The following is a 21,577-nucleotide window of genomic DNA, read 5'->3' as shown; positions in this document are numbered from 1 at the left end:
GTTTGGTCCTTTGATGTTTCTGTTGTATCAGCTGGAGCTGTGGATTACCTGTATCCAAATGCCTAATCCCAAAATCAATGGGACTGGACCCCGTGGCCAACACTGACTCGCTAATTCCATGCAGACATTACAGGAGAAACAAGCTAGGAGAGATCCAGAAAAGAAATACCATCCTGATTGCTGTGGTGCTACAAGCAAAGAGGCTACGACTGCAAGCCTGGAGCCTGCTGCGGAAGAAGCAGCCGGGAGCACTGCCGCTGTCAGCTCCCTCCTGCGCCTGCTCTCCCTGCGCACGCACCCGGCACCCAGAGCCCGCTGCCAGTTTCCAACTCCTGCACAAGTAAACGCAAGGAAACTGCGCTATTCTTCTAAACACACGCGCAGAGCACAGCAGCAGCGTATTAATGCTGTGAAATCACACAACAGATTAGAAATTGAGGACAATGAGGTCACCTGGGAACCTCAGTTCAATCATTCAGCACATATGGTTTAAAGTGATAACATGTTTCACGAAAAAGCTTTTCAAAGAAGAGGTAGGAAGAATTTTTTCAGAGTAATTATCTTCTTGCTGGAGAACCATACCTTCCTCTAGATATAAATTTTCCTCCCCTCCAAACTAAATTAAAATACAGCTTTAGAAACACATCTGGACCTGAATTTTTCACATAAATGAAGTTCTGCAAAACTGTAGTTGACTGGAAATACAGCTGTCTTATTAAAGCTCTCCATACATCAGCGATACCTATTCTGTTCAGAATAAAAGGAGACTACAGTTAAAGGTGGGTGCTCTGAATACATATGGATTTTCTTTACTAGAGTCACGTAGCAATACAAATGCAGTTTCCTGTACTCTGTCCCAAATACAATACATGCCCTACTCCTGCCTCCTGACAGAGGTAAGAATTCTCTATCATTTGGATTATATTATTTGAATTATGTACTTCCCAGCTATTAATTTTCCACTGTTTTAACTAATTCTTTTTTAATTCTGCAGCACTGTCTTATCTCTAAGTCCATGTGAGGTCTAATGGTAATGTTAATGTACATCCATTTGTATCCACAGGAAGATGCACGGAAACTACCTCCTTATGAAGAAAAACGTAGCGCATTCAAGGGTGCTGCTTAAATAAAGCTTATCATACAGCAACAACAATAAAAAAAGCCTTTAACTCCTGGTATTTGAAAACTGAGTGAAAGATAAATATTATCTCCTCAATAACAAAACTGGAAACATGGAAGAAACCCACTGCTGTACATGGTGGCTACGTAGTGTCTTTACGCTGGGATCCAGGGCTAGTTAATCCAGGGGAGATGCTGCACTCCGATGCTTTGATTGCTTCAAGAGACAGCTTGGTCATCATCACCCTCCACACATAACTGTGCTTCAGTTCTGTTACAAAGAAATCACAACTAAACCGAACGCCTCTGACCAGTATTCTCAGTCTTTGCTCAGAAAGAAAAGAGGTTTCTTTTCACAGCTCGTATAAGATCCTTCAAAATCCTACATTTCTTTTGATTTGTTGTATTTAATTTATGCCATAGCATTTCTATGGTTAGACTTCAAATTGCTTGCTCAAGAGACCATTATAAAGAGTCATAAAAAAGAAAGAATTCAAATGGGTCAGCCTGCAGATCACCGAGGTTACTATGACGCTGGACGCAAAGGGGCCCAAGTATTCTATTGTTCCCTAAAGTATAAATATAGTATTTGTAGGAAGCCTGCAAAGCGCATTTTTTTCTTTATGATTAATTTTAATAAAAGAAAGCTTCCTAAAGAGGCTTAATATTTAGGATCTTCTGATCAGACGGATTCATTAAGAATTTCTGAATCAAGATGCTAGGCAAAACTACCAGTAAACCAGCCCCTTTTAACTTAAAGCAGTAATACTTCCAAAGGACTATCCTGACAGTTAGGGTGAAGGAGAAAAAAAAAAAAAAGCAGCCAGATTTATACTAATAATCTAGAAATGCTAACACTAGCTAGAAAATAACCCAGGAAAACATACAACCAGCCCCGCTGCCCCTTCCCACAAGGTGGTCACTGCTGTTAGAGCAAATGAAAATACAACCCCAAGAACCCCAACAACATGAAAGCAATTTTCAAAACGAGAAAGACAAACCCGTATCTGCTGACTCCTACCTCCTTATGACTCTGTCTGCTCTAGTAACCATGGAAGCCCAGATTCATCCCAGCCAAGCGCAGGCGCGCCTGTGAAACAGCCGGCTCAGCCGAGCTTTCTTGCACCGCCTGTGCCAGAGGACACGTAGCCGGCCCCCGTGCCCTTCCAGCACCTTCTGCAGGTGCCTGATTCTTTTCTTTGACTTGGGAGTAAACAGCTGCACTCTGCGGCTAGGTGATTAAGGCCAGGTGAAACAAATGCAGTATGCATGGCTGAATACTTTCAGGCTTTGATTTTTTTACAAAACATAAACAGTATCTACAATAAAATGAAACTGTGTGTACAGGAAAGCACAGGTGATCCCTTCTGGAAGGAACTACCAGTGGTTAGTGCTATCACTCTAGAGTTAAATAAAAGATGTTATTACCACTGGATAATATATGCTCCAAACCTAATCGCACATTACTACTTTTTCTAAACTCTTTTTACACACAAAACAAAGTGTTCAAATAAGTACATATATAATTTGATTATAAAGCTTACTTTTATAGATGAAACTCAAAATTCTTGCAGATATTTCCATATTGCCCAGAGGAAAGAAGAGTATATTTCTTTTTTTTTAAGCATAAAAAGTCCCCTTAAATCACCATGCCTCCTGCAGTCCTATTACAAACAATGATCTCTTACATACAGTGAACACACATACCTGAAGCCCCTTTACCATTTCCGACAGCCACTAAAGCACGTATTGATTTTTTTCTGCCTTCCTTTGCCTTCATACAAAACACATTTTTCACCTGAAGGAAAAAAAAACACAAGGCATCTTGTTATGGCACAGTCCAACTGTTTTGGTTGCTTTTTTTTTTTCTCCAAAAAGAGTGTCAGTTTACCAAAAAGGAATTAAGAGTCTGTGATGAAACCTTACAATAATATGCTGCCTTTATCAATACACATCATCTGCAGAGGGACACTGGGTTCAAGGCATTAGATACTTCATGTAAAGTAAAGGCTGCTAAAAATCTATAGGCAGACACAGAACCTCAGTAGTTTCATTAAAATATCCCCTCTGTTTACCCGCACAACAGCCAATGCTCTAATGCTGCTAGCTTACGTGGGATTTCATTATGATGACAAACCATGGGGAAAAATTGAAAGTGACATTAGCATCTCACTGCACCTCTCACATTTTAACATATTTTAGAACTGCTCTCAGGAATTGCTCAAGGTGTGTCATTGCTTCGCATGGATTAAAATTTTGGATTGAAATCTACTTGCAGACTGCAGAAGGCAGTCTCATCACTGAGATGACAGCTACTAAAAGAAGACTTCATTTAAGAGATGGGAAGAAGAAAATGGTATTTTGTTCCTGGAACTAGAAATGTTTTCAGGAACTCTGCAAGAAATTCAAGCAGAGATGTAAGAAAGCTCTTTAGCTTGGCGTGGGGGGACACACCTGGCCCTGTGGGTATGATTCTAGAAATCTAAATTTGCTTCTGTCTCTGCTACAGACTCCTCTATGTGACTATAGGCAAGTCACCGCTTTTCAGTCTCCTACCTTAAATGGTCTAATATATCATCTGAGATAATTTGTCTGTCTAGCTCCTGTTCTGGTTTCCTTGGGGTTTTTTTCTACATTAAAACATACATTTATTTAAATATAGGCATATATTTTATATACAGGTTACACACACTATATAATATATAAACTATATATAAAATATAACACAACACAGTATATATAAACACACATATGTATATAAATTGCATACTGGATATTGCTTGACTGTGTTAATATCTGTGTCTCAGAATTACCAGTGCAAAGATAAAAATCTACTTCGTGGTTCATTTCTGCCATTCCTCTCAAATGCATCAGGGTCTACTTTCTTGAGGCCTTAATAAGATTTCCATAAATTATAATAAATTAAACATGCATTGTTTATATATGAATTAAGCAGTGCTCTTCCCTTTTCCCTGTACGCAATTCTTCAGTAAGCTAGTCTGGTTCTAGTGTTATACATCTGAAAGGGATTACTATCAAATACTTGGTCATGGCTTAAACATTCTTACTGAAATTCACAAAACCCAAACCCAAACAAAAAATTCCACTGACATCACTAAGTACAGGTTAGGAACAAGGGCTTCTGAAGAATTTCACCTTCCTTTCATTAAAATAAAGATGCTGTTAAATTCAAGGCGCACATATGTTCTAGAAAGCACTCTGAAGAAGTATCAGCTTTGATAATTGCTTATTCCAAGTAATTTTTCTTTCTGCAATCCTATTGCTTACAAGAACAAGCTAAAAACCCAAGTCCCCTAAGGTGAAAGTGCCCGTGGAAACAGGCTACTTGCAGAAAATGCAAAATAATGATAAAAGAAAGAGAGTCAAGTACAGCGATTTCTCCAGGAGCATCAAGAGAATAGTATTTTTGCTTTGCACATACTTTTGTCTTCCATTGCCAATATTGGTAAGTACTTGTACAAAAAAAAAAAAAAAGTTGGCACTCGGATTGTCAAAAACAAAAGGCCGTGATGCTTGTAGAAATCTACTCAAGAATTACTCTTCTCCCTTTCCAGAAGGTGGCAATAAAGACACACGCAATGAGCTTCTCCAGACCCTTCCCAAAACTGCGCTAGTCAGCCCTTTCCCAGCAGCTCTGCAGGAAAATGTGTTCCATCACCCATCGCAACCAGCACCTCTCCCGAACCGCTGCGAAGGGCTTTCAGGCTCGATAACGTACACGGGGAGCCGGGACAACATGTCCTTAGATCCCCCCGCCACCGCCCCGGCCTCCTTCCACCCGGGGAAGCCGCTCAGCAACGCTTCCCTTCGCCTGCAAAGAAAGCCTGCAGCGAAAGCCTATCATCAAACTGCGCTGGAATTAATTAATACACAACGAACAACGTGCCACTTCTAAAACAGCATGATCTCTGAGAGGTGACTGAAACTAAGGCACAATTTCCCCTATTTACTAGATTGCCACTCAAGCCAGACTTAAAGCTAATTTTAAAAATTTGAAAAGAGATGCGTGCTCAACCTTCATCACCGTGTACCTCAAACTGTCTCCCTGTACCCATTATCCATGGTGACAACACAAATTCCACTTTCTCGTCAAGAGGTGAGGGAACAGCATCTCTCAAATATAAAATGAAACCACCTCAAACATTCATTAAGAGGAGAAACAGCAAGCAACAGCTTCAAAGGCAGAACTGGAGGTGTGGAAATACACTGCAGTCAGACAGGCTGCTAACGGTTCTCGTGATTTCAAGTACTTACCCGCTGTGGCACTCTGTCAGAGAAAGGCGAAAACCCAGCGCTTCCCTAGAGGTTTTATTCTTGTAAAAGCAGAATGAATGACAGGCCAAATGAGTGGCTCTTGGGAAGTCCTCCCTTCTATAAATCATATTCTAGTCATGATTTTTAGCAACGTGCCACCTTAAAGGCCCTACTCCTGACACCCGTATTCTTCTGTTACGCAGAGCAGTGTCCGAAACAGGCTGATCCCCTCAAGACGTAAGAACCTCTGGTCCCAGTGCCTCTTCTCTAAGGTACAAGGTGAGATGAGATAAATCGAGAGCAGGGTGCAGTGCTGGAAGAAAAGCACTTCCAGGCAAGTGAGCCTAGAAAGGCTCAGGGACATTGCTAAAAGGCTCGGGAAGCCAGTTATGGAAAACATTTGAATAATAAACTTGTACACAGAAATCAAGCCCATGTCAGCTAGATATGTCCATATCAGCCTTCTCTTCTCCGTGAAAAGGGCAGAGCAGATTTTTACCACAGAGACAGAGTATCTCCCAGCTGTAACTTAAACCTACCGTACCTAAAAATCAGAAATTGCACAAGACAGCTGGAGGGCAGAACTCCTGTTGCTGACAAGTGACAAGGGTGACACGTGGTATCCCTAATGGTGTGCAAACGGTGGGCAGCGGCAAGGGCAGCGCTTCAGAAGGCAAACTAGTGTCTTCTGCTGTGATTACCAATACGTGACCTTCTCGAAGAAAACAGCTAGCTAGAGAATTTATCAGCCCCTACTGATGCTTAATGTGTTAGGGAGGGCTGAATTCAGTAGCTCCACAGAGGCAAGGCTGCCACAGCTCCTTGCTGCCAGGTCCAACGAGCAGCAAGGTGTTAAGGGGTGTCAGGAGCGGACACCACCTCCCACAGCTCCCGGCCCTGGGCTTTGTCCTGCCTGGCCCGGAGCCCAGCCCCAGGCTGAGGGATGTGGCTGCAGGTTCAACAGCAGCAAAGCTGGGTGTGTATCCCAGAGAGACGTGCAGGACACTGACGTGTCCAGCCACAGCCCATCGCAGACAAGGCACTGCCTCAAGTAACACCTACGTATAGCACCTGGATAAAACCTCAGTATAAACAGCCATGTCCCCTTCCTTCTCTTTGGCTGGTAGAGACTGGAGTTCACTAGTGCAGGCACATCCACACCATTCTCTAGAGCCATGAGTGCACGCAGATCCTCTGAGTACCAGCACAGCCCTTCTGTCCATCAAATACCACTACCCAGGCCCTCTTACCCGCTTCATGGACCTTCTGCTTGCTGGCTGGTCCCGCTTGGTCCTCACCAGCAAACATGCAGCACTCGCAGGCTTCTCTCGCAGGCACCCGGCATGCACTGGTCCCCCTGAACACAGGCAACTGCTCCTCTGCTTGCCTGATCCCATGCCCAGAGCTCAGGCTTCCTACCCACTGGCTAGTCCAGCTTGGAATTTGCTAGTAAATTACACGCACACAAACGAACATCAGGCTTGGGGAAGATGCAGACCCTCAGCTGCCCGCTGCCTCCACAGCACCCGGCAGACAGGCTGCGACCTGCGGTCCTGTCCCCGGCACCAGCGCTGAGCCCCTGACTTGCTTCACCTGCCCTGGTCCCTCCTAGTAGCCGATTTTCAGGACACCCACCATTCCTGCGCCAGCAGCTGGTGGCAAAGACCCTCGCTGGCTCCAGCAGCTTGCACTGAGGCCCTGCTCGCTCCTGTTGCTGGCACCACAAGTGAGGGGTGCCCACACCACCAGTCTGGCTGCAGCTGCTGTCACCGATGTCACTCCCACTGGCCCCCTCATGTGGCTGGCACCCCGGGCTCACGTTCCGTAGGACCCTCTCTTAAGTCTAGAGAGCTACGACCCCTGGCACCCCTGGCACCCACAGGGCACCCACACCCCCAGTCTGACTCCAGCTGCTGGCCCACTGGCCACTCAATGCCAGTTCTTGAAGTCCTGCACTTAAGTCCCTGCAGACCTCACACACAGAAGTGACAAAGAGTGAGATTACACAGAGATAATTATGAAAGGATTTAGTAAGAAGACAGACTGTAGTTGTCAGGTGCAGGGCTCAGTCAGACAAGCATACAGATCGGCCCCAGCTTAAATGCAGCCAGCCCCTCTTATACTCCTTTCTGTCTATTCCTCCTCTGTTCTGCCTCAACAACTTCCATTGCACCTTCCTTCAATGTTTGCACAGTCCCAAGGACACCCCCAAACATGGCAGACCCTCAGGTTTGCATCCTTATCAGTTGCAAAGTACTGGATTTCCTGCAGCTTTTTGATAGCCCATCAATGAGTGTGACGAGCTTTGTTTCTTTTCTTCCCTCCATTGTGTCTGTCAGGTTTGTGTCTCTGCATATTTCACTTACAGCCTCCCCCTCTTCCTCAGTATCCCACTGGACCTCTATCAGATAACCTTAATGAAATAAACATTCTCACATTCCACATACCTTTAAGCAACTAGTGTGGCTGACCAGGTTTGGTTCTCATTACCGCCTGCTTTATCATTTGTCAGGTTTGCACCTCTGTATGTTCTCTTTTATGGCTTCTCCCTTATTACCTTTTTACATTGAAAGGGTCCTTTACCGCGCACCCTTAAAGGAAGAGGTGCTCTCTCCATCCATGTACCCTTACAAAAAGATGGGAATGCAGTCCCAGCGGGCACAGACTTCAACACATCTACACAACACATACATTCATACATACACAGCAGGCTCTGGCCCTGCAGATCGACACAAACAGAAATGAACAGCACTAATTACCTCATCCTGTTCCTCTCTCTGGCTAATCAGGGTGAAGGCCCATTAGTGGGAAATACATATATTCCAGTTGCTGGCACTTCAACAGCACACACCCCACACACCCCCCAAACACATGCACATAGTAAACAAGAGTCCTTAGCCCAAGAAAATAGTTAGAAATTGAGTTTAGTAAGAATTCAGGATAAACCGTACCAGTCAGACACAGGTCATGGCAAGACAAGTGTACCAACCAGCCCTGCTTAAATGCAAGCCACTGCTTCTATCTCCTTATCCCTCACTGTCATTTTCCCACTCTTGTTTCCCCTAAATCGCCTAGACCCCTCCCTTGCTCTCCCTTTGGTTGTGCTCTTAAGATCCCCTAAGTCTTGTGTAATACGGAAATGCTCTTCCTCTCCATTCCATAATGTGTCCTCTACTCCTTGGCAGCAACCCCCCCTCAGTCTATGGGGTGCTCTGGAGAGTCTCATCTTGATAGGTGGCACCCCTGGACCACTGGGCTGCAGCTAGTGCAGTGCAGCCCCAGGAGGAGCCAGACAGGGTTGCCTGTGTCTCCGAGTCTGTCGTTCTGGTTCCCCTGCCTGCCTCTGAGCTCCTCTGGTCTGTGCAGATGAGCCACCGATGCGGTTACACCTCCCCTAAGATGGTCCTGGGAGGAGTGCCAGCAGGGCGTTACTTGGGTCCCTCCACCTGCTTTTGCCCCTGCGCTCCCTTGTCTGTGGCCAGACAGGCCTTTTATCACATAACCTAACAGTCAGTACTTTCTCCAACTTGGTCATCATTAGAATAAAAGACTTATGTCTTGAAGAATTTGATTCAGTAGCTATAACCTCCGAGAAGCAGGAGGATTAGAACCAGCCATCCTGTTCAGGGTGCATCCATCCCCCAAGGACACAGTAGGTGAAGAATCTGCAGTACAGAAAATAACCTGGATTCCTCAACCCCTCACTCAGCGAAACAGAAGAAAGGTTTTGACCAGATACTTGAAGTGTTTTTCATACAGGCTAATTCATCGCAGCTCTGGGATAAGCTCCAAGTGCAGTTCTCATCCAAATCAGTAATGAGCCCAATCTGCAGAGAGACTAAGCCATGTTTAGTACTAATAGTTTTCCCTTGTCACATGTGTGAAATTCTCTCTTTTATAACCCATTAGGAAAAATAACACAGCTCAAATGCCCTACTGACACAGCGCATGTCTAAATGTGGCTTCATATTACAGCTCGCATCTGAGTACAGATCCCTTGGATTAACCCCACAATAATGCATGCTCAAAGCCACACTACACGTGTTTCCTCTCCAAAGGATGATCCGTAATCACGCCGAATTGTAATTCACTTAGAAGCTTCTGAATGTTCCAAATGCCAATTACTTCATCTGTACAGGCTGACAGGTAAAAGAGATAAAACGATCTAATTACTGAAGCCACAGAACCAGTTGAAGGTAGCATCCCTAAACTCTACTTTAAAGGCAGTGCCAAAACTCTTGAGAATGCTGAGAATATCAGAAATAAATTCTCATGCACAGCCCTGACCTCTCATTCTTTCCTGCGACAGGCTGCTTCAGATGCTACCTTAAAAACTGTCTGAAACATTCATTGTCAGTCTAAAGACACTGCCAGTGTCATCCAGGGAACAGAAAAACCTCCCTGTAGTTCTAAAAGCAAAATCTAGAGCTCCAATACCACAGAAGTACTTTTGAGCCAACATCTCATTTGAAGTAAATTATTACTCAGAGAGTATCCTGTATACCATATAATTTTTCAGTCAAAGACGTCAAACAACAGATCTCAGACACTGTAATTTCATGCAGCATTTCCTTTTCACAAGCCTTTTTTATTGCACCCTTTGTAAAAACAATAGCTAGAAAACAATTTCCAATGACTTATGAAAAGAAACAAAGGGTTTAGACTGTGTATTAAGGAATATTCTTTTTGTCACAAGTAGGAAGTCTACTGAGATTAACTCTGTGGTCTTAAAACAAACACGCACTCATGGGTTTTTTGCTACTCTGTGGGAAGTTGGAACTATAGCCTTATCCTCTATTAACAATCCCCTGCTGCATCTCGACAATTTATTTCTGTTTAATGGATGCAGAACAAATGACTATAGAGCGATACAGTTGTAACTCTCTCCTGTGTTCATGTTCCCTACAGCTGCACGCGCAATACATTTAGAAATAAGACAAGGTCCTTCACATCATTTTGATGCAACAAACCTTTGTTTTTCTGACTTTACCCTGCTTTCCACGTGCCAACACAAAGCTACTCAGGAATCCCAAGGCAAGTCAGTTCTCTGTGGCTTGGTAAAGAAAGCCTAGCGGCTCCTAGCACCACTGCCCCTGAACAGAATGAGTCCCCCCCCAACCCATCTCTCTGCTGCCCCACTGACATTGCCAGGGGATGGATTCAGACGGTTAAATAAGTACAGGTGATATTCAACTGCCGGAACATAAACCTTGAAAGTTCTGCTCGTCTTTTCCAGCTAGGAACAGTGAGTGTTCACCCTGCTCCCGCTCAGGCCCTGGCTGGCACACAGCGGCCGCTAAGACCTGACGTATGCTGGGAGCAGCTCCGTCAGCCCGAGAGCAATGCACAGGCAAACGCGATGGCCAGGGAGGGCTGTAGGTCATGTGCAGCCACTGCCACTGTCCCCCACAGCCATCACCCTTGCACACTGTCTGGCAGTTTCTTCAGAATCCTCTAACTCACGGCAATGGTACAGACCAAACCTCCGAGCTGGATGGCATAAATATGTCAGCTTGCCCCCAAAGATTTTGAAGCGGATCTGACAGCAGCCATACTGCTGAGGCTTTCGCGCCTCCCGCTGCAATACGGGGAAGGATGGAGCACTCTTACTCCTCTTGTTTGACAACTGTTTTGCTCACAGATGCACAAATTACAAGTTATGAGTTATGAATCAGGGAACTTTTGAGTTAGAAACCTCGTGAATTAAATGATGAACTAGTGAATTCATGTGTTAGTCTAGTCAGTACAAAGACGACTGAGTGATTGTTTGATGTTTGTTCTCCTTCCTTGTAAACTCATAAGATCAAGTTTAATTTGCAGTGTATGTTGCCATCTAAATTTGAGCAATCCAAATGGACCATGACAAGCAAATCTAACACTACTTTGCACATGGGCAGCAACCCGTATCAGATGCAAGCTGTGCAGACCCTGATCAGAAAACTGCTCTTCCCCAAATTGCTCTCTTCAGTCTTGCTTCTCCAAAGTGCTTGAGGTAAACACTGCACCCCAACAGGTCTCAGACAATCAAAACAAGCATGCTTCAAAACTAGCTGAATGTCTGAAGAAAACAGGGGAAGAACAAGCAAACGACCAAACTCACCTGACAGAAAAAGCCAGCTTTAAGAAATTACAGGTTTTGCGTAAGTCTCAAGCCAGTCTCAAGCCAATTCAACTAAGAATAAAGTCTGTAAATACTACTACTGGAGGTAACGTGCAAAAAAAAGAGAAGATTCAGGGAAGACCTAGAATTTGGCTTCATTTACTGCACACTATCTTGTTTATAACACAAAAAGCTTTCTTCTCAAAGGCTTTCTGTAGAGTTCATCACTAACTCGATTCCTGGGAAAATGTAATTTGTACGCTTCTCAGAATATACACTCAATTATCCACTCAATGCAATTTACTTTGATTGATGCCGAGGAAGAACCAGTTAGCTATTTTTACTATGCATGTATTAAAAAAGATCTCTTTTGTCCTCTCTTCTTCTCTCCCTTCCAACACTCTTAGAAAGTAAAACCAAAAACCACACAAACACCCAGAAGAAAAAGGTCACATACAGTTTTATGTACAACGTAAGAAAGAATGAGAGATGACCCTGAACTAATTCAACAGTGTAAAATGATTTTGCATTTTAAGGATGAAAAAAGACCGTACCAACATCCCAGTACCCAGCTCATGACATGTGAAGCTCTGTATATGAACCAAAGCACCAGTGTACTTATATCTGCAGAAAGCAGCTTTTAAGGATAATATCAGTGTCTATGTTGCTGCCTTCTGCACCATTTATTTCTATAAATTGAGTGCATTGCCTGACCTGAACTTCTTTGACAAGCCCATAACTTTCTGCAATTTAACACTCACACACAAATCAGTGTTTGTTGGTTTTTTTTTTTTGTTTAAAAATTACAGTACCATATCCTAACTATTCTGACACTGACCAGGTTAAAATGGGACAATGCTTGCACAAAATTCTTTGAAGTTATCTTTCTAAGAAACAGGTAACAAAAACAAAAAAGCATAAACATAACAGCAAGTGAACAAAAGGCAGAGTCTTCACAACTGGCAGCAAACGTCAGTGTTTGACAAAAATACTTGAGATCTGTCTTTTGCAAAAGACATTATTTACACCTTATCTTCTCTCCTAGAAAGCTCTCCTTTATGAAAGACTCAGAGGGCCACTAACCTCATGTTATGCGCTTTCAGGCTGTACTGATGACTAGGTCTCACGTTCTAATTTTCATTGCACTGCAAGGCAAATACTACCACAACACAGGATAACATGTCGGCTACTTTTTGTACTGTGTCACCGTGTTGATTTCATCTGAGGATGGTTGATAACATGAAATGTTAACCTTCCAGTTAAAATAAGATCGGCATATGTCAACCACAGCAGTAAATTTTAATTACTACTATTACTACATTATGTTAAACAACAGTAAATACTACCACCAGTTCTATTCACAGCAATTCTTCTTATACATAATATATTGAGCAAAATGGGAAATGTGCCTTCAGGTTGGCAGGGAAAGAAAGAAACAGGTAGCCCAAGCCACCTACTCTAAAGTAATGCAACAGTCTGTGGGAAAGCCAGAAACAAATCCAAGACACAGTCCCTGCTGCTGCCCCTTCACACTCACCCCAGCTAGCTGCTTCTCTGCGGCAGCTTCAGCTCTACTTTACAGAAAAATCTGACCTTGTTTGTACTCTATTCTACAAGCAGGGAAAAATCAAGTTAGCTTTTCTGTTTCTACATTATAAGAAAAACTTTAATAAGCAATGTTTCTCTTTTAGAAGGGCAGCACAGCTTTTTTAGTAGAATAATTACAACAGAAAGGGGCTTTTGTGTTTTGTTCACAAGACAGTCCTTTTAAAAATGGCTTTCCGTTTCCCGCTGCAAAGCATAATTTCCCAGCAAACATTATTTTAATCTCCTGTACTGTTGTGAAGATAAAGATAATGGAAAAGACATATAGAAAGAGCATCATGTATGCAATCTATTTAAAATAAGAATGCTAAAAAAGATCTGTTTATTTCAAAACTCATATTTGTTATCAGAAAATTATAGGACTCCATTATCTTGGGCTCACTGCTGCCTTTGAATGTAGAAGTTTTTGCTGCTGCTATTTTTTTGCAAAAAGCACTCCTCTTCCTCAGTTGACATCTGTGGTAATCTCACATAACAGCAGAGCCTCAGCCTGCTTCTAAAAGCTTTTTTGTTATTCAGACATAATAAAGCATCGAAATAGATTTCTATAACACATGGAAGCATAGCACAGCAACTTATTTTGTTGTTTAATCGAATGAATTTGACTGTAAATAATTATGCCAGCACAGAATGGCCAGCTTTAGTAAATACCTAGTGTAGTATCCAAACTGACAGACAGTTGTGACATGTCACAGTAAACAAAACAACAACCACTTTTCTGCAGCGTGCCCTTTCAATTAACTGAAAGCACTGCCAACTGCAGGGCCCATCAAAAAAAATCACTTTTATGAGCGGGGCCCATGCAAATCAACCGTTACAAGCTGCCCTCCAACACAGACACGGCTAAAGGCTAAGTGGTCCAAACAGCCTCTGCTACATCAGAGTCAAAGCCCACTTCACTCCAGTGTGCCCAGTTCACTCCAAAAACTCATTTATTTAAAGGAGCTTTACCAAATTGTATAGGTTTTCCAAATCCCACCACAACAGTCTGCTGTGTGTACAGCTACTCCTGATCTAAGAGGAACTAACAGAAAAGGCTCCTCTGATTCTTCAACATCTCAGAAGAAACTACACACACGTGGTTTTAAACCTGACAACAATACATTCATTTTGCATATTAAAAACCCAATGTATAAAAAGTATACAGTGCAATTCAGGACATCTCATTAATGCTTATGTAAATGTTCATTTTTGTTGCATTTATTATTCTCAGCATAATACCTAAAGACTATTCAATGGGAGTTTGGTATGTAAATGGATCAGATGATCCACTTACACATGGTTCACCAGCTTTTTTGCCCAATAATACCATCCTTTAAAGGCTGTTTTGGGGAAGTCTAGACATATGCACACCAGCACGTGCAGCAAGGTATAGAAGCATGCAATCCATTGCAACAAACCACCTCTGACATTGAGCAAGTTTGCTACTCATTTTATTTTCTATCATCTCTAGGCACCAATGGCAAATCTGACAGGAATGTATCAAAGATACTTGAGAAAACAACAAATCTTGAAACCGAACTCATTTGTATAGGTTTATATTCATGTCTGTTTAGATATATGTGGCATAGAGCATTAAATACGAACTGCCACTGAAGGTCAGATCCTTTACCAAATGTCATCTTAAGATTTAGACTGAACACACTCATTAACAGAAAAGATATCCCTCATTGAACTGATTTTAATTTAATTTGGTTCCGTGCATACCGGTACCACTTCACACATTCTGTTGAAGACTCTGAAAAGTCAAAGTTGACCTTAAACAGCAATTTAGTTTTAAATTCAGTAGTGATCATACCCAATGAGTAAAATAACTTTGTCAAAATAACAGAAGGGACCCTACAAACACTCATCTTACACTGGAACACTAAAAAATTAAAAATGGGAAAAAAAAGAAAAATATGAGGACTTTATTCAGGAAAAAAAATGACTCACTCAGGCAGCAAGGCAAAGAAAGGTCTATCAAAAAATTTTAAAGATGACTGTCAAAAAAACCCTGAAAAAGACCCTATTTTTCATTTGCAAGGATGTTATCATCACTTTGAGCAGCAGATATTGGAAAGTCATTTTGCTCGATGTCTTTATTGTCACCATAAAAGAGCACTGCTGGGTAGCAGAGACATATGAGAAAACATCGGCATCAACGCTGTCTCAGGGCAAACAGAACACGAGGAAGAAACACGAGCTCAGTGATGGAGGGATTCACTACATTTAGTGGGAGAGGGGACTCTAGAAATGAGGAGAAGGAAGGAAATACATTTTTAATTCAAGTGGGAGATTTGCTAGAGTCCTTTGGAAGTTCCGACAAAACACTGTTCTCAAATGCATCCAACGCAGAAAGAACAGTTCAGCTGCTGCAGGTACGTCTATAAGGAGTAGATGACAGACTATGCCCAGCTGTCGCCAGGGAGGAAAGCATTCCTCTTCCCTCTCATCACACACTGAGAACAGTGCAGATCTACTTCCACCTCATCATAGTGGCAGATCAGTATTCCTTGGGAGCCGAGTGTGTATCTTTGAAGGTAAATCTGCCCTAATCTTAATAATTATGCTACTTAGAATAAAGTGGAATGCACAAAGATGTCTACAGATTAAACGAAATGCACCTGAAGTCTTAAAAGAATCATAGGAAAATAGGTTAGAAGGTTACCAGATTGATTCCCTGCCTCCTCTCAACAGATTTATCTAACTTGTTTTTAAAAATCTCCAGCGACAGACATCCCATATACTCCCAGACAATCCATCCTAGTATTCAACTTTCCATTTGCAACTCATTCTTTATGTTTAAATTTCCCTTGCTCATTATTTAAATCTGCTGCTTTACATCACAGCAGACATGTAAACCAGCTTATTCCTTTCCTCTTTGGAGGATTTAAAAAAAAATTAAGATAAACCAACTTATGACTTTGAGTTACCCAGTCTGATATTGTTTTCCATGTCTCAGACACTGAGCAAGGAAGGATTTTGATACATGCGATTCATCTAGAAGTCATTCGAGCCAATGGATGGATTCCCAACTGATCGCCCTCTCAGCAAAATGGAGGAAGATAACCAAGGACAAAGAAACCCATTTGCTCATTTATCAGGACAGGAGAGAACCCTCAGAAACTTTCCTATAGAGGACTGTCAGTCAACTCAACTTCTGACTTGCCTGATTATTCTTTTAACTTTCAGACAAGCAGCTGTGGGAATCAGGCTATTCCCTTTAAGGAAATGCTTCTCATAATCCCTCTCTCCTAATTAGACAGACTCAATATATTAACGTACTTTCCACGAGGTTATGCTTGTACACAGTTTAAAATAACTGAATGCTGCTCTCAGTTGTATTAACTTTGTTGTTACTCTTGCACCCTGTACACACTATCTATTAGTTACTCAAGCCCATTTAAAATCTGTTTTATTTTAATTCTGGCAAAATATTACCTATTCTGGCCACACATTTCAGTTAAGACAATGGAAAGACTCCTATTCTCACAACATTAAAATTCTCAAATGCTGGTGAAAATGATTTCTGAATAAGACATTTCTGCATATGGAAAATACCTCATCAAGGAATGGCAAAACAATTTCAAGCAAAAAGCAGTTGACCTTCATTCCAAAGACAGGTGACACAGACAAGGAGTCAAGAGCTAAAAACAAAACGACGGGAAACAGTTTCTTGCCTCCACATGAGAGATGTGGTTCACAGCTGATATTCAGTACTTCTGGTTCCACCCTTTATCCTAAGCCTCTAAACAAGGCAATGCGTAAAAGTATTATTATTAAAGGACATTACATATTACCCTAACTTGAAGTATCCGCTTACTGCCCCGTGCACACACCCACCTCCCCCCCAGCACCCCCCCCCCAAAAAAAAAAAAAAAAAAAAAAGAAAAAAGAAGAAGAGACAATGATGGAGACTAGATACTGATGTAGCTTTAAGGTCTCTTGCATGTCTTGCACCCTGCTCCTAAACCTATGCAGCCTTGTGTTGCAATGAATCCTGCAAAACTGGCAGATAAAGGGACATTCTGCTTTACACATACGGTCCTGTTCTGGACTGGGACATGGCAGTCTCCTTCCCTCTGACTACAATCCCATTTAAAGGGCAACCTTTTCCTTTCTCTCCAAACCAAGTAAACACTTGATTTCACAGTTTAGGCAGCAGCTCTGACTTTATTGTCAAGGGACTGGTTCACTTTTTCCTGCCTCAAAAAGGGAGATTTTTGGCCATGTTCCAACAAAAATGCAATCAGACATAAGGTCTGGCAAGAAAAGCAATGGCATTTTTAGCTTGCTTAGAGATACAGGATAAAGTTGCTGTCTCAAAAAGATTAAAATCTGCATATGAGATTTTAAAATGACCACAATGCAGAATCTTGAGACGGAAGAGCTGTTTTCAAGTGCATCCTACTAATTAAGAACATGCTATTCCTTGCCAGTTTTATCAAAGGATTTGAAAAGGATTTGCACGAAGGAAACCCAGCTTATCCAACAGTATATGACAGTGCGTGGTAGTGGACAGAGAGTGTGTGATCCCTCCCAAAAAGGGCATCACTGTGAACTTTGGTAGTGGAACACAACATGATATACCGTGAATGAAACTAAATGGAAATTCAAACACTTTGGATTCCAGATACTTTGGAACAAATACCTCATCTGGACACTGGCACAGCATAATACTGGCTAAAAATACAGGCAGTGTTTCACAGGCTTGTTTAGCAAATGAAGCTGTAGTAACAACAAGAGTAAAGTGATGCACAGTCACCTCTACCGATTTAAAACTGCATGGCAACTCAATGGACAGTCTGTCTTACAGTGATAAAAGGGTGTTTTTACGCAGTAACATGTATAAACATCCTTATGTTTCAGGATGCAACATTCATATTAATCAAAGAGACCTGATGTGCACCTGTTACAGAATGTGTATTGATTCAGGTTAATACCTTGGCTCTCAGATCGTGGTCAGAAAATAGAGAAGTATATTTTTCAAAGCAGTAGCTAGATAAGTATAGTTTTTCAATAATAAAGTAGTTAAATATTAATTGCAAATGAAGGTTCTGGTGGTAATCCTGAAAGGACCATAAATCTAATAAGCAATTTCATCTGCAGGTAGGTAAAGAGGAGAATGTTCTGAAGTGACAAGGTTACGCAATTAGTTACAGCCAGCAGGTTCACAGGGGGAAAGTCCTGTTTAACTACCTTGACATCACCCACCTAGTTGACCAAGGGAAGCCAGTAGATGTGGGGGGTTTTTTGGATTTTAGCAAGGCTTTCCATATTGCCTCTCACAGCATCCTCCTGGGCAAAATGTCCAGCACACAGCCAGGCACGTCCGTAACACGCTGGTGAGCAACTGGCTGACGAGTCGGGCCCAAAGAGTTACAGCGAATGGGGTTACAACAGGCTGGCCACCAGTCGCTGGTGGGCTCAGTCCTGGGGCCAGCGCTTTTCATGCTCTCATAAATGATCTGGACACAGGAGTCAAAGGTACATTAAGTCAGTCTGGCGCTGACAGTAAATCAGCAGCAGCTGTGGACTCCCTCGAGGGTAGAGACACCTTACAGGGAGGTCTGGAGAGACCGGAGAGCTGCGTGATCACTGATCATACAAAAGCTAACGAGAGCAGGTGCTGGATCCCGCATCTGGGATGGGGTAGCCCTGCCTATGCAACATGAACTGGGGGGCCGAGAGGCTGGAGAGCAGCCCCGCAGGAGGAGACCTGGGGGTCTGGGCTGACGGCAAGCCGAGTGAGCCAGGAATGTGCCCTGAGGTTCTTCTCCATGAGATTCTTCACCGAGAGGGCAGTTGGCCACTGAACAGGCTCCCCACAGAAGTGGTCATGGCACCAAGCCTGACAGAGTTCAAGGAGCGCTGGGGCGACGCTCTGAGTCCGATGGTTTAGTTTTGGTGTTCTGGGAGGAGCAGGGAGCTGGACTCGACACTCCCTATGGGTCCCTGCCAACTCAAGATACTCTGTGATTCTAATTACCTGCAAAACTACTGGGTTGATTTATGTGCCAGAGTATTTGTATAACAAGGTTTAATTTATTTTATCAAAGCACAATTCAAATTTTCACAAAAAGTCCTTAGGACTTCCTTTGGTCTGTGATGGTTCAGCAGCAGTCACTGGGGGCTCAGGCTCTGCCGCCCTGGGTGCCCCGTTACGCGAAGAAGCCACCGCACAGCTGCTGCTGCCACCTCTGCACAGGCACGGCTTCCTGCCTCTGTGGGGCTCCACAGGCCCCGGTGGGCTTCAGGGCCCAGGCAGCTGGGCATGGCTCTAAGATCTCCTCCCAGCAAAAGTGCTGCAAGTTACACTGAATTTCTCACAGCCCCTTCTCCATCACCAATCTGATCAATACTTCTGAACGAGACAGACTTGGCAAAATCTTATCTGGGGGCCTTCTGACGCCCCCAGCTGGAAGTGGTCACTTTGTCACAGTGTAGAGCATTTTGCTTTCTACTGGATCAATCATTTTAGCAAAAATCAAGTCCTTTTAACACATTATGCATTAAATAAACAAAATAAACAGGTTTGAGATATTAGTTGTCTGAAAAATAAACTTCTGGACACAGCGCTGTAAAACTGCAATCACAAGCCTCACTAAAATTACAATGAAATTAGAAGGGAAGGGAACGTGCAAGGATAGAGAGCAAATAATTGTTCTCACTTCAGAGATGCTCCCTTTCTGGATGCTGTGCATCATCTGATTCTGGGCTGGGAGCAAATATGTCCCCAGAAATCAATTTATTTCTGAAGCCCACATTCCCCCAACAATACTTATACTAGTTCTATGGTTTCCATAGCAACTAATTTATTTCAAATGAAAGAAAAATAGTAAGATAGATGGGAAGCATAAAATGTTTTGTGATAGTGTGGGTGTGTGTAGCACTAACTGTTAATGATCCGCTTTGGAACGAGTTGCAACTTGTCATCTTCAGAAATGGCTTTTCCATTGAGACATAACGTGGGTCCACATGCCTGCATTACTAACACTTTACACTTCACCAAGCAGAAAATTATTACTGATGGATTACCCTGCTTTCAAAGCAAAATCTGCCTTTATCATATTCGAAATAAGTTATCTTCTCTCACCACATTCTGAGTGGTGCTTCTGTTGAAATAATTAAGAACTTTTTTTGGTAGTGTTAAGGTCTTTACCCTTTAGCTTGAAGTTTTGCTGTCGGTCAGCAAGTATCTTGAGTGACATGGATTTAGTAGTGAGCTAATATCACTTCACACCAACCAAGCGGTTGAATACCACCAGTTACATGCTGCAAAGTTACTGTATGTTTGAAAAAGGTGACAACGTCATGAAATATAGGAGATTAAATATTTTTAAATCTCTGTAGCTTCTTAACTTACCACAAGAAAATTATTCTAAGGTGATTCAGTGATTTCATTAAATATCTAGGACACGCAGAATGCATTTCAGCACATATGCTGTTCTTTAAAATATTCCACACTTCCATCAGGAAGCCCTAGTCAGCCAGTCACAGTTCAAGGGCACAGAGAATAGGAATCTATGATGTACAACCAGGATCAAGTTTGCGAGATAAGCATGTGGCAGACAACCTTATTACTTGCAAATTAAGATAGAAGGATTTACAGCATGTATTAGATCTTATTTACTAACAGCCAGAGAAAAGGAAAATACTGAAACACAGACATCTTTTGTCAGTTACTAGTTTTGATTTGATATCTATCAATCAAACTGTTTATCTATCCATCACCTCACTAAAAAGTGAGATGATGCAAAATAACGTTTAGAAATCAGGGTGGAAACAAGATTTGCATTAGTCCAGTCAAAAGCATCAACCTTACTCTATGAATAAGCACAACAATAAAGTGGGTATAAAACTACGAATAGGAAATTTTGTCAGAATATTTTTCCCAGAAGGTACAAATATCACAGGTTAAGACATCTAGGCTAAGTGGGTATTTTATTAATTGAGAGGCACACAAAACGGGATCTTCATTCCATTCACTCTCTGGCCTGTGCCACCGCTCCCCTCCCTTTAATTAATTAATTTACAAGCAGAGTTATACAACTTCCTATTTGTAGTTTTGTCTGAGAAATAACCCCAATGCTTTACTGCCATTTCAGTTACTCAAAAGCATCTTTGAATCAGGTATTATTTGCTCAACAGAGAAAGTAAGGCCCCAATGAAAGGAATGACAGGTTATGTCATGCAGTTGAAACAGAATACCAGACTAATTCCTATTGCTGTAAGACTGACTTAGTAAAAACTGGTTAAATAATTGCAAGCTCGATGCAAAACAGTGGTTGTTATTTAAAGTCCTTGAAATTATTTGTGATGCTTACCTCAATGACTCTTGCTTCAAAATCTTCGTAAGTTTCTGTTGGGAGAAAAACAGGGCATTACATTTCCTTGTATTACTTGTCTACCAGCACAGCTCCCTGTAGGTGGTATAATTTCAAAAGGACATTATTTTTATGTAACTGTAACTTATAAATTAATCTCAGCAATAAG

The 21,577-nt window shown here is 42.3% G+C and overlaps 1 protein-coding gene across 1 annotated transcript in view; it reads right to left on the bottom strand.

The window, feature by feature from the left end:
- MRPS5 (mitochondrial ribosomal protein S5) overlaps window positions 1-21,577 on the bottom strand; it is a 59,565-nt gene that overhangs the window by 12,184 nt on the left and 25,804 nt on the right. Inside the window, exons 5-6 of the mRNA XM_037392082.1 lie at window positions 21,409-21,443; window positions 2,827-2,917 (exon numbers count right to left, since the gene is read on the bottom strand). Of these exons, the coding sequence (XP_037247979.1) occupies window positions 2,827-2,917; window positions 21,409-21,443 (126 nt within the window). The remainder of the gene's footprint in view (window positions 1-2,826; window positions 2,918-21,408; window positions 21,444-21,577) is intronic.

This window comes from Falco rusticolus, chromosome 6 (assembly GCF_015220075.1).
Source record: "Falco rusticolus isolate bFalRus1 chromosome 6, bFalRus1.pri, whole genome shotgun sequence".
Classification (NCBI taxonomy): Eukaryota; Metazoa; Chordata; class Aves; order Falconiformes; family Falconidae; genus Falco; species Falco rusticolus.
This window is presented reverse-complemented; position numbering and strand designations above follow the sequence as displayed.